Raw genomic sequence first — 14,216 nt, 5'->3', positions numbered from 1 at the left:
GCGAGCCGCGAGGGGCAGAGGGGTGGGGGTGGGGTGGGGGGACGCGAACGAAACGAAACGAAACGGAACGAAACGGAACGAAACGAAAGAAAGGAAAGAAACGAGGATCAGTGGGTTAACGCGAGAGAACGTCCTGTTACCTGGTCGCTCTCGAGTAGAACGGAGGGTGAGCCCGAGAGGGAGAGACCGGAAAAAAAGAAAGGAGAATCCGCAGGTTCGAAAGAAAGGGTCTCTGTAGTGTGTCAAGATGGCTCGTCGCCATGGTAACTGGTCGGAGGAGCGTGTTACTCTCTGGGTCGGCTCTCTTTTGCATTTCCTCTCTCCCTCCCCCATCCCCCCCGCGTAACTGCGACACGTTTCTCCGCCACAGCGTCCCGCTCCCCTTTTTATTACGTTAACTTGGTCCCTTGGTTGCTCGCGATCCGCAATTCGCGATCCACGCCGGCTACGAGCAACGCCTAACACGCCCGCCCGCGCCCGTACTATGCTTCCCCCGAAGAATAATGGCTGTTCGCCCCAGCTCCAAAAGTTATGCTAGAAGCGGGGATACGAACGACTGTGTTCCGGCAGGTTCGTTTTTCTTCGACAAAAAGCACCCGAAATTCTAGTTGCGATCCAATAGTGTAAAATGACACGGTCAGCTGTTACGGCCAGATCGCGCATTTTCGTGCAAAATTAAAATTAGTGTGTCCTCGTATCCAGCGTGGGTGCAATAAAGTACGCGTCCATGAAAAGGGTCTCTGTATACATTGTATGTAGTTGGTAAATTTCAACAACTCGAACTTTTGATAAAATGTAGAGTACGTTCATTGATCTTACCGTTTTGTTATTGTTTCAATAAATCTGCGGCTTCAGGACTTAATTGTTTAATTTTCCTTTTGTAGGATTTTATTCGTATCGTTGAAATATGTGGATCCGATGTCAATAATAGTCTATGGAACGTATCTTGATTTTTTAGCGATTCTGGAAACTTTCCTTGTATTCTTGCTTCTAGATTTTTTGAAATCTTTACGCCTTTATTATTCTTGAGCAGTTTATCTTCGACAAAAGGCACCGAAATTCTAGTCGTGATCTAATAGCATAAAATGACACGGTCAGCTGTTACGACCGGATCGTACATTTTCGTACAAAATTAAAATTTTCTACGTTTATCGCAAAAACCAAAAACCACTTGGGAATGTTTTCCTATTTTCAATAATTACAGTAGGTCGAAAGCAACGTACAGAGAATTCTTCACAATTTTCCTGCAGCTTTGTAAACATAAATGGACAATACGAGAAATGGAGATACGATTATTCGCGCCTGGCGGCTCATTTTTATAGTTGCCGATCGTCGACGTGTGTTGAATTTTTACAGGCAACGTAAATAATCGTAACAGAGTTAATTTTTTATTGAAAAAAAAGAAAAGGAAACACACATAAAGCTAACCGATATTACGGGTGGTGGTTCGGTAGGCACACCTACACACCTCGCTCGTCCGCAGGCAACTAACTAAAGAACAAAATTTTTGGCCGTAGGAGCCTCAAGAAAAAAAAAGGCAACGCAGACAGTTGACAGTCGTCGCACTCTCTCGCCAGATGCGACGCAGCAGTAATACCATATAATTTAAAATATTAATTTAATAATAATATATTATTTAATTATATTTAATTAAAATTATATTTCAATTAAAATATATAATTTTATAATAAAATATTAATTTAATTAATTTAATTTAATACCATAATTTAAAATATTATGTCAGTCGCAGGGACAACCTTCAACACAACGATTATAAAAACGAGGTGCGATGCTCGAATAATCGTATCTCCTCTTACCAAGTCGTCGATTTCTATTTACAAGTTGAAAAAAATTGGGGAGAATGTATTTACTTTATTTATATATTTACTGTATTTACTGTATTTACTGTAATTTACCCTTATTTTCTTCTCTTTAAAATTCGACTCATTTATATCACGGTCATCCGCGGTCTAATTAAGAATCCAATCACAAAATCTGTAGAAACACCTTGATTTATTCCATAATTTGCCGAGACAAGAAACTCAGAGCCAGTGGAACGACCGGTTTCGCAGTAACCGACTAATCGAAACTGTCGCATCCGTGAAAATTAATCGAATTCCCTTATCCGAGCATCTAATCGAAATCAATGTTAACCATTTTTCTAAAGCAGCGCGTGGTAATCGTTTCCTGGCGCCGAATAAATTAATCTCCGCGAGGCGGATGCCATCGACGATTAACGTCAGATGTTTATCAATTTTATTCATCTTCGGTAAGCCGAGCATGAAAATGCGTGCGTACAGCGAGAGCACGGTAACGCAAACGCCATGTTAAAGTACAGACGAGTCTACTTCTGTTAGTAATCGAGTAGATCGAGCGCACGTAGTCGCGTGTATTTTTAAAGATTCGCGGATAAATTCAATTGAATCGAAAATCGAATAATCGTTCCGATGGTGGAACAACGCATGGCTGTGTAAAAAAGAAAGAAAAGAAAACGACGGATTCGGGCGACGATCCACCCCAGTCGCAATCCGCAAAGTGCGGACACCTAGCCGGCTGTTTACGAGATGAGAGAGAGAGAGAGAGAAGACCTACCTGACAGAAGAGAATCCGTCAGCTCCCCGTGGCCGCTGCTCGGGAACAACTGGCTCCCCTGGCTACTCCTGGCATGCACACTGTCCTGAACCTTAAATTCCGATCGGGCTCGAACCGCGATAATCACTGACCGACGACGACGAACGATAGACGATAGAAGTTAGACGACACTTTCGCGGGGATACTCTCTCGCGCGAGGCTGTTGACCGATGCCAGCCCGGGCACGACACCAACTAAACTTCGCGTCTCCGGCGAGGCGGTTGCTATATCGTATACCCGTGTACCGTGTATCGTATACTGTACGGAACAGCCGCGGAATCGATCGTAAATCCTCGACGCACCACGCCTGCGTTTACAGACTTCCCTCGCTCCGCCCGGTCTCACGAGAACACTGAACGCCGGACAGAGAACCGAACCGACTAACCGAGACGCGGGACATCGGCGAGAAAACCCGACGCTGCTGCCCTCTAGCGGCTATACACGCAAACAACCTGCTACCTCGCGTCCTAGCACCGCCCCACAGTGCGGCCGGATCGAATATTTTAGTGACTTTTCGACAATAACCTAATTTTCTCGTATCGATGTCCGGTCGATTTTGATTGCTTGTTAGACTTTTCTAACAATAAAGTAAATACATTCTCCTCAATTTTCTTCAACTTGTGAATAGAAATAGACGATTTGGTAAGAGGAGATACGATTATTCGAGAGCTTTGCACCTCGTTTTTATAATCGTTGTGTTGAACGTTGTCCCTGCGACGGACATAATATTTTAAATTATGGTATTAAATTACATTAATTAAATTAATATTTTATTATAAAATTATATATTTTAATTGAAATATAATTTTAATCAAATATAATTAAATAATATTGCTGCTGCGTCGCATCTGGCGAGAGAGTGCGACGACTGTCAACTGTCTGCGTTGCCTTTTTTTTTCTTGAGGCTCCTACGGCCAAAAATTTTGTTCTTTAGTTAGTTGCCTGCGGACGAGCGAGGTGTGTAGGTGTGCCTACCGAACCATCACCCGTAATATCGGTTAGCTTTATGTGTGTTTCCTTTCCTTTTTTTCAATGAAAAATTAACTCTGTTACGATTATTTACGTTGCCTGTAAAAATTCAACACGTCGACGATCGGCAACTATAAAAATGAACCGCTAGGCGCGAATAATCGTATCTCTATTTCCCATATTGTCCATTTATGTTTACAAAGCTGCAGGAAAATTGTGAAGAATTCTCTGTACGTTGCTTTCGACCTACTGTAATTATTGAAAATAGGAAAACATTCCCAAGTGGCTTTTGGTTTTTGCGAAACCAACCAAACAAACGCGAGAATTTTTTTTAAAAGAAATCTGTTAAAATTTAGAAGTTAAAAAATTTAATATGGTGAACGACTTTTGTATTGTCAATGATAAAGTTTAAACTAAATCTAATATTAGATACTGGCATGGAAAAGATAAACTAGTAGATACTAGTAAAGTAATAGATAAACTAGATACTAGATAAACTAATAGATACAGGATAGATTTAAAGTTAATCATAGATTAGATATAGACGTAAAGTCTCCGATGCAATAACCAAATGCTTAATAATAGAGATGATACAAAGAAATATTTTTATACGAGTGCAATAGTAAGGTATCTGATTGTGAAATACCTATAACAAGATAATGGTGTAATGTGAATAGGACTGATATCGAAATAGATTTTTGTTAAAAATTATATAAAACCAAAAAAATGTAAATCAACCAAATTGTGTAAAATTGTGAACCAGATTTAGCTTTATATAATCAAATAAGCGTTCAGTTCCTCTTCAATGCTTTTCTCTTTATGCTTTATCTACTACCGGAAGTCTGCTAATTAGTTTCTTAACAACCATGGCATGTACCTCTTTTCTTTGAACCCTTTGCACTCGAAGCTATTTTAATCGCAAAACGAAGACGTCTCTTTCGACCCGCAGTATCTTTATTTTGCTTCTTTGTTCAAAAGAGTTTGTAAAATGATATCTTTGCTACTACAATTTCTCGAAAAATATTACTATTATATAATAGTATTAATTTATTTAGTATTAGTATTAGTATAGTATTAGTATAGTATTAATTTATTACTATTATATAATAGTATAAACTAGTCTCTGAGCTATTATTAAATAATACTATTACTATTATTATATACATCTTACAGAAAGCTTCAATTTTCTAACAATTTATCGAATAGAAGATAACGCGAAGATTATTTTAAAAAATGTAGCGATTTTAGTAATGGATCTCAGAGCTGTCAATCGAGAAGAAGCGGCGAATCTTCATGAAAATTCAAAACTTCTTCGACCAAATTATTGCATTTTCTATGCCAAATTACCATCGTTTCTTGACGATTCGTTGAAGAAATTCTCGATAATTTTTCATCGATTTTATCATTACATAAAGAAGAATCGATTAAATATTCGGATCAGTCAATTAACGCGTCGTCGATTTTGTGCGATAAAAAGATAAATAAAAGAGGCGAGAATATATGATCCGTTTATTTTGAAAGTGGCATAAGTCACTTTTCTTTTTTTTTTTAAATGAAAAGATACCGTTCAATTGTAATTAGCGTTACCATTAACTCGATCTTTTTGAAACAGTGACTTATGCCACTTTCAAAATAAACGGCTCATATGTAGCATAAAGTAATCGTGTTTTATGGTTCCGCAACAAAGACGACGCGATAATAATAAACGTCGTTTCACACGTTGTTTCCGCATCGTCCTTGCACCGTAGCTGTATACCCCCCTCCCCCCTCTCTCGTCCCTTTTTCCCTCAGTTTAGCAACAATGAGTTTAGCGCAATAAAGACGCATTGTTGCTACCGTTCCGCTGTTACGTACGATTCCTCGGGAACACGTCTGACCGGACATATCCCAAGAACACGCGCGCTGCGAATTCATATTCATCGACGTGCAAATTCTTCGAATGACATCATGCCTTATCTCTATTTTAAACCTTCCGAAGAATGATGTCAATATCGCCACCTTTTATGTCGGTGTGCCACTTTTCGGTTTCAAGCGGAATTCTCCGATCACTCTCGCGTGTCTACCGCGCGTCGACGAATTATTCGTACAACGACGTCGACGACGACGACGGGACAAAACGAGAAAAGACACAGCGCTGAAGACGAGCTAGAAAGACGAAATAAATGATCGCACGGTAAACCGCCGGTTTCCAGGTCGGCGGAATACATACTCGCCTCTGTGAATGCCGCTCGTTGAAAACCAGCATTTAATATTCCAGTCTCGCGTCGCTCCGTTGCCGTCGTTGTCGTTCAACGAAATCAGATGCGACGATGATCGCACCGTCCGATAAGTGGAAGCCTATTAGATGGTTCACGCGTGCGTGGGCGGGACTGTCGCTCCGATAACACATCTGAATCTGATCTCGCCGCGAAAAATCGAGAGATAACTTTGTAGACGGGGAAATCGTGTCGGCGCGTGTCAAAGCAAGACTGAACAAAGCGAGGATTGCTCGTATACAGGGTGTCCCAAGAATGTCTCGCAATCCGGGAATGGTGGGTTCCTCGGATCATTTGAAGCAACTTCTTCCTTTACAAAAATGTTCTCCGAGGCACCGTTAACGAGTTATCAACGAACAAACAGTGACCAATAAGAATCGAGTACGGCTGACGCGAGGCGGCCCAGCCAACCAGCGCGCGAAGCCCAGTTCCGCCCATTGGCTCGGCCGCCTCGCGCCAGCTGAGCTGGGATTCGACCGCCTCGACCGCTGGCGCCGTTGGCTCGGCCGCCTCGCGCCAGCCGAGCTCGTCACTCATTGGTCACTGTTTTTCGTTAATAACGCGTTAACGGTGCCTCGGAGAAAATTTTTGTAAAGGAAAAAGTTGCTTCGAATAACCTGCAGAACCCGCCACTTTCGGATTTCGAGACATTTTTAGGACACTCTGTATGTATGAAACGGCCGACTTTGAGAACCGTCGAGTTTCCTCGGTCGATCGTTCGACGAAAAATCAAATCGAATCGCACTTGTTGCACACGAATGCTCGAAGGAAACGCGATGCATTCGAGCAGGACTCTCGCCTAGCGGGATCTTAGGCGGAAGGGGGGTCTTTTAGGGGTCGGAATTTCAAAGGTGGTCGGTCCAAACGGGAAACTAGTTTCTACAGGACCCGAACCGTGACACAGTCGTTCCCTTTTCTAAAACTTGTTGTAGGCTGTGTCGGAACGAAATCTTGACACGGGGCCAAATAAGTTCAAAAGATTGTCTACTTACTCGGTATCGGGTACAGGTACGATCATAGAGGGTACGAGTCCGTTGTGGTCCAGGAAACGATTGATTTCCGGTTCTTCTTGAACTGGTGTCTCGTATACCAGAGTTTCAACCATCGATCCTTTGCTCGAACCGAAGGAAACTCTGCGGGACAGAAAAATGTGTTATTCCGAACGATTCGATCATTATGGTTTCGGAAGAATTTGTCCATTCGAATCCATTCGATTCGTTCGCAGCAGATGCTGATATGCCTAAAAATCCTGTATAAACTGTTATTTTGCGTCGTAATAATGTGTTATGATTCTCTTGTGTTAAAATAACCGAGATTTAATTATGAGATGTAAGAGATAATTGTATTTAATTTATGAGATGTAAACATTGATGATTTTAAACTCAAATAAGAGATCGAAAGAGAAGTGTGACGCGCGTTTGAAGAGGACAAAATCTGAGCTTGAACGTAAGACGATCATAATTACGGTCATCGAAAGCCATTGGACGATTCATGCGGAAGGCACGTAATCGCAAAAAAAACGATCGGCGTCGAATACTCTCGATCTGCTTATAGAGATAGTATTTTCATACGGTGACCAGATGACCGAGCAGTACAGTAATTCCTCCCTAATTCGCGCTCAGATTGCGCATAAAAATGGATAATTTTGGGAAGAGGATTTTGCGTCTTGTTTTTATAGTCGTTGACAATCGGTAACTATAAAATCGTAAAAATATGGAAACATAATGTAATCGTATCTCCTCTTCCCAAATTGTCCATTTTTGTGCGCAATCTGAGCGCGAATTAGGGAGGAATTACTGTATTAACTATAATTACTATACAGAGTGTCCCAGTAACTCTGTTACAAAGCGATATCTCCATTATCGTTAATGACACGCAGAAATGCTTGAGGAACAAATTGTTTGGTTCGAAGGAACACACGTTGTGATGGAAATCATTTTTTTGTAAAGGTCATATTTTTTGAGATTTCAAGGTCATCGATGTTTTTTCAAATAGGATTACATATTTCTATCATTATATCATGATAGCTAAGATCAAGACGAATCTAATACCCTATAATACCATGACCTTCGTGTGACCTTGGGTACGAAAAATGAAGAAATTTTTAGACTTGTATTACTGTAAACGAGACCGAATAAGAGAAATTTATAGATATCTAATAATTAAAACATTTTTAGAAAATTACAAAAAATATTGCGAATGTGTCTCGCAAAGGAAAGGTTAGATTGGTTGCCGTTGCTTGTCGAAGGAGTAACATTATTCTGAGTATAGGAGAACAATTGATTTAGATGCGTTTAACTATTATTTTTAACTAATATTATTATTTATTATATTATTAGTTATTATATATTATATTATATTATTAGTTATTATATATTATATTATATTATTATTATTATTTATTATATTATTAGTTATTATTATTATTATTTATTATATTATTAGTTATTATTATTATTAGTTAATATTATTATTAACTATTATTATTATTTATAACTACTGCGACTTAGCCAGCGTTCAAGGTTGCCAAGTACAGTAATGTCTCTCTAATTGACGCACAGATTATCCACAGAAATGGGCAAATTGGAAAGAGGTGATACGATTAATTTGAGTCTTGCGCCTCGTTTTTATAACCACCGATTATCAACAACTATAAAAACGAGGCGCAAGGCTCGAATAATCGTGTCTCTGCGCAATCTGAGCGCGAATTAGGGAGACTTTGCTGTATGTACTGCTAAGATCCTCGGCAAATATTTTCTAACAAGAAAGAACAACAATGAAATTATAGCGAAACTATATCGTTTATAAATTTAGGGGATGCATCGAGGACGCGGTGGACGAGCACCGATTCGGAAAGAAAAGAGAACTGTCCTGTTAGCCGCCGCCTTGCGGAAAGCTGAGAAAAATCGTTGCCGTAAACCTCAATTTCCTATCGCGTGACAGCGCTCGAAGCGAGTGAATCGGACACTCGGTAACCGCATGCAGCGGGCGGTCCCATATCAAAATCGAAATCCCGCGATCGAAGGGATCCGGTTACGCTGATCAAGCGCCGTCGAGATTAAAGCTGCGAGTCTGCTGTATTCTGCGCGTACCGCATCACGGTCTGCGACTATTTCGCGCGCCGTGTCGCGGTATAATCATCGCGGTACCATCGGATCCTTCGATTCGTTCGAGCAGAAAAATCATTTCGACCGACGTATCTGACAAATAGCCGGACATATTTACATATTTAACTACTGTCTCGCTATTTGTCAGATCCGTTCGTAAAAAACGATTTCGAGCTTCAGATTGCAAACTGGTTTCGTATCCGCAATTACGTCGATCTGGTTTCGATCGGGGCCGTCTATTTGTTGACAATTTTCTGCTCAATCGAACATCATTAATCGTGGCTATCGATCGTTAATTTTTTCAAAATTTCTTCAACGTTGCCGGCAGATTTTTCGAATTTACTTTCCGATCCGGTTATCTGCGAGCGATCCCAGCTCGAGAAGAGATTTCCGTGTTTTATTGGCTTGGCAACTAAGTAATTGCCGATTTCAGTTATTGATGTCTCTCACTCCCATTTTTATGATATCCGTAAATGTTATATTATAAAATTATTATTATTATTATTATTATTATTATTATGTTATTTTTTATTATTCGTGAATGTTAGCAACTGGACAAATTGAATGCAGCGGTCAAGGAAAACCGACCAGAATCTCTCACTCCCATTTTTATGATATCCGTAAATGTTATATTATGAAATTATTATTACTATTATTATTATTATTATTATTATTATTATTATTATTATTATTATTATTATTATGTTATTTTTTATTATCCATGAATATTAGCAACTGGACAAATTGAATGCAGCGGTTAAGGAAAAGCGACCAGAATTGGTCGATCGTAAAGATGTCATTTTCCACCAGGACAATTCTCCTGACAAACGTAAACGCAATTTTTGTTTCTCGCACCACCACGTTTACATTAATTCCGAGATTTCCGTAACGGAAGAATCGAATTTTCTTGCAATTTAGAAGACACGAATGTTCATTGTTATGACCGTGACTTCTAACATCTAAGAGAACTGTCTTATGAAATATTTGCAGAACATTTTCTAGAACCGCTTTATCGGCAGTGAACCTTCGCCGCAGTTTGCATCACGCCATAAAACATTTACATAGCAAATACTAACAGAGGAATTTGCAGTTAGCAAATTTTATTTATTGGGTTGGCAATTAAGTAATTGTCGATTTCAGTTATAGATGTCTCTCGCTCCCATTTTTATGATATCCGTGAATGTTATATTATAAAATTATTATTATTATTATTATGTTATTTTTTATTATCCGTGAATGTTAGCAACTGGACAAACTGAATGCAGCGGTCAAGGAAAAGCGACCAGAATTGGTCAATCGTAAAGGTGTCATTTTCCACCAGGACAATGCTAGACTGCATTGACTTAGCTATTTCTTTTCAACCAAAATACAATTTTAATCCCCTGCTATCAAAATTTAATTACTTCTCTTTTGTATAATATTGCATTCTCTTGTAGCTAATATTTAATCATTTTGTTTCAACCGAAATAAAATTCTGTTAGCTTGCTATTAATATTTAATAATTTCTTTTCAAATTCGTTTAATACTATTAATACTTAATTATTCCTTTTTAACCGAAATACAATTTTATTCACCTGCTACTAATATTTAATCATTCCACTTTTATGATATCCGTAAATGTTATATTAGAAAATTATTATTATTATTATTATTATGTTATTTTTTATTATCCGTGAATGTTAGCAACTGGACAAATTGAATGCAGCGGTCAAGCAAAAGCGACCAGAATTGGTCGATCGTAAAGGTGTCATTTTCCAGCAGGACAATGCTAGACCGCATACGTCTTTGTCCACTCGGCAAAAATTGATGGATATTGGTTGGGAATTGATGTTACACCCACCATATAGCCCTGATCTCGCGCCATCGGATCACCACTTATTTCGATCCCTGGACAACTCCCTTCGTGGTAAAACTTTTAACGACGATGACGCTGTAAAATCTCACTTAACTCAGTTTTTGGCCGGAAAGAATCAGACTTTCTACGAGCGTGGAATTTTCAAGTTGTTAGAGAGATGGCAAAAGGTCATCGAACAAAATGGAAAATACATTACAGATTAAACTTCGTTCCAAGTAAAAACAAAATTTTTTATTTCATCGAACAAATCGGCGATTACTTAGTTGCCAACCCAATATTTTTCACGGTAAACTTAATAGTCGATACTTATGGCGCGCCTGGGCGTTCTAAGGCTCTCCGCGTGGTTGATCAATATTTTCCGGCCGCGCCGGCGGGAGTCCCGTGCTTTCGCGCCGGCGAAACGGGGTTCTGATCCGGACTAGACCGATCGTCGGTGAGGTGCTGCCACGCAGTGGGGAGATCATTCAACGAAACTGCATCGTTTCAAGGGTAACACGCCGTCGTTAACGCGTCCCGAAGATGCGCCCCGGACTGCCGCGGCTTCATTATCGCGCAGTGCAACGCGAGCAATTAGGATTTCAGTCTGAAGTTAGTTAACACGATGACCGCGATATACGAGTGATATAATCGTTCGTTCTCGCTAATTAAGACACTTCGAGGGGCTTTTATTATTTCGAGGGTGATCGTTCGGCAGTCAACGGCGTCGGAAAAGACAGGAAAAATGCTTTTGTAATCGCGATGCAATTTTGTTCCGCTGTAAATTTGATTCCGCTGCGAATTAAGCCTATGCAGTCGGTACTCTAATTTATTGGCTTTAATCCCTTAACGCACAGTTTTTTCTTTTAAAAAAACGGTAAAAAACAATCAATTTCTTTTTATGTAAAAAAGCACAATTTAGAACATTGTCTTGGCGAAAGAATTAAAAAAATACAAAAATAATCAAAATTTTAATTTTAATTTTGTATTTTGATCCACATTGCAGAAAAGAGCCGAAGGTTTGCATTTGTTACCGCCCCTGATTCAACTTTTCTTTTGGTGGAGAATTTTGATATACCGCGCTTTTTTGTTCCATGGAAAAAGGCTATATTTTATTCTTGAATAAACAAGTGCTATAGTTTACAATCCCATGGAAATGATAAATATCAATAAAACGATTTCTTTTTCTTTGCTTTCACATTGTTATTTTCAATTCTCGATTATATTCGAATGTGAAAAATTATAGCAGCATAAAATACAACGCCGCTCGAATTATCTCGAGTGTGCACAGTTTGGCCTGTTTAGCGCGCTCGAGTTAACTCGAGCGTACAAGTTAAGGGGTTAAGAATGCTAATTTTCTAGGCAAGGAGAAAAGCAAATTCTACAAATGACTATTGTCTTGCGGGCTGCTGTCTCTAATAAGCGATGCGCGATAGCGAAGCTAACCGGCTCGAACAAATATTGACAGAGCACGAGGAAGACCGATTACGATCGTTGGATCATCCAGTACACCATGGGTGTCAAACACGCGGCCCGAGATGAACATTTTTGCGGCCCAGTCAAAATATCCGACGCAAAGTAGAAATAAAATAGAAATGTGAATTAGAAATTTTGAAAGTCTCGGCCAATAAAATTTCTCCCGAAATAGGAAAGATAGTATCAGAGAAGAGAGCTGTCAAGTATCAGGACGTAAACAATAATTTAACTTTATATATGTTTATTACAATGTACCGGTCAAAATAAAAATATTTGTTTCTATGAACATTGATTTTTTTTTGCGGCCCACCTAAAGTTAAGCATTGTTTATTTGACCCAAGTTAGCTTTTGAGTTTGACACGTCTGTCTTAAACTATTAAAAATTTTGTTTGGCCGAATTTTATCGCCGCATATTTAAATGTTTATATACCATACAAATTTCTTCTGTATGTTACAAAAAATTATTATGATATTTGCACATTCCCTTGCCTCTTTTTCTATCCAAAATCGTCACATTGGAATCATAATTATTAATATTATATCATATATTAACGATAGCATTACTTTATTCGTCTGTTCTGTTACAAGCAATGCCCACATTTATGTAAACATCTTGAATAGAAACAGAAATATTTTAGTTTTATCTTGTGATAATTTCTCGCATAGGGCTGCGCTAAATGAAATCGTCTGCATACTCATGTTTCTTTGAAAATATGTAAGGCAGGGGTGTCAAACTCGCGGCCCGAGATGAACATTTTTGCGGCCCAGTCAATATATCCGACGCAAAGTAAAAATAAAATAGAAATTTGAATTAGAAATTTTGAAAGTAGTCTCGGCCAATAAGATTTCTCCCGAAATAGGAAAGATAGTATCGGAGAAGAGATGTCAACTATCAGGACGTAAACAATAATTTAACTTTATATATGTTTATTACAATGTACCGGTCAAAATAAAAATATTTGTTTCTATGAACATTGACTTTTTTTGCGGCCCACCTAAAGTTAAGTATCGTTTATTTGGCCCAAGTTAGCTTTTGAGTTTGACAAAACATACTAACATCTGTGTACACACACACGTAGGCCGTAGCCCCTTTTGTACAACGCCAGCGACCCCTCTCCGCTTACGGCCGATCTGTGTCACCGTTTCAAACTGTTGCCGATGACGTAACTATAATTCGCAAACATCTGCCCACGCTCCCGGCTCTCTCGCTCCGTTCCCCCGAAACGCGAATTCATCCACTGAAAGTACTTCCTATCGTGACTCACGCGGCAACAAAAATCGTAACAAGAGGAAATTGCGCAAATCGAGCCGCCTCTCGTCGAGCAACTCCGCAACCGACTGTAGTACGCGTAAAGGAGGCGGGTTTGTAGCACCTTTCCGCATCTTTCAGGAGTTTGTCCCAGTCGAATATCGTGCGTTATAATTAAACCGCGGATTTGATGCATTCGCGATCAAAATTTTAACGATTGCCGACTTTTTCACGAGAATCTATCGAGTTTTCGTGACTCGTCTCTATGTCTCTCGTTGTTTTCTCTAGACTGATCCTTCGAATTGGATTCTGAATTCGGCTGACATTTATGCTTACGACGTTGACTTCGTCGATGAATTTGATCAATTTAAAAATCAACTATATGACGCACAGTTACTCGCAAAATTGAGCGTACACCTTTTAAAACGCAATGATTTTTTTTTTAAACTGGACTAAGTCACTTGAATTCTACTAGACGATGACTAAAATGCCTTTTTTTTTAAATTTTGCTATTATTTGGAATGACAAAAGATAAGAATAAAAGACTCTCGGTTTTTTTAACTCTTTTATCTGAGTCTATAATAAAAATTTAAAAAATGCCTTTCGTAGAAGCTAGAGAGATTAGCTTGTGTTTGCACTGTACACATTGCAATCAGGTTATTTCTAATTTTTAATTTTCATTGCTATTCTACTATTAT

At 39.0% G+C, this 14,216-nt stretch overlaps 1 protein-coding gene across 2 annotated transcripts in view; it reads right to left on the bottom strand.

Moving 5' to 3' along the window:
* LOC117222786 (uncharacterized) overlaps positions 1-14,216 on the bottom strand; it is a 149,851-nt gene that overhangs the window by 62,439 nt on the left and 73,196 nt on the right. For both annotated transcript variants that reach the window (XM_033474713.2, XM_033474720.2), the window contains one exon: positions 6,848-6,988. In XM_033474713.2, the coding sequence (XP_033330604.2) occupies positions 6,848-6,988 (141 nt within the window). The remainder of the gene's footprint in view (positions 1-6,847; positions 6,989-14,216) is intronic.

The sequence above is a fragment of the Megalopta genalis genome, chromosome 1 (genome assembly GCF_051020955.1).
Source record: "Megalopta genalis isolate 19385.01 chromosome 1, iyMegGena1_principal, whole genome shotgun sequence".
NCBI classification, from domain to species: domain Eukaryota; kingdom Metazoa; phylum Arthropoda; class Insecta; order Hymenoptera; family Halictidae; genus Megalopta; species Megalopta genalis.
The sequence above is the reverse complement of the archived record's forward strand: the minus strand, read 5'-3'. Positions and strand labels throughout refer to the sequence as shown.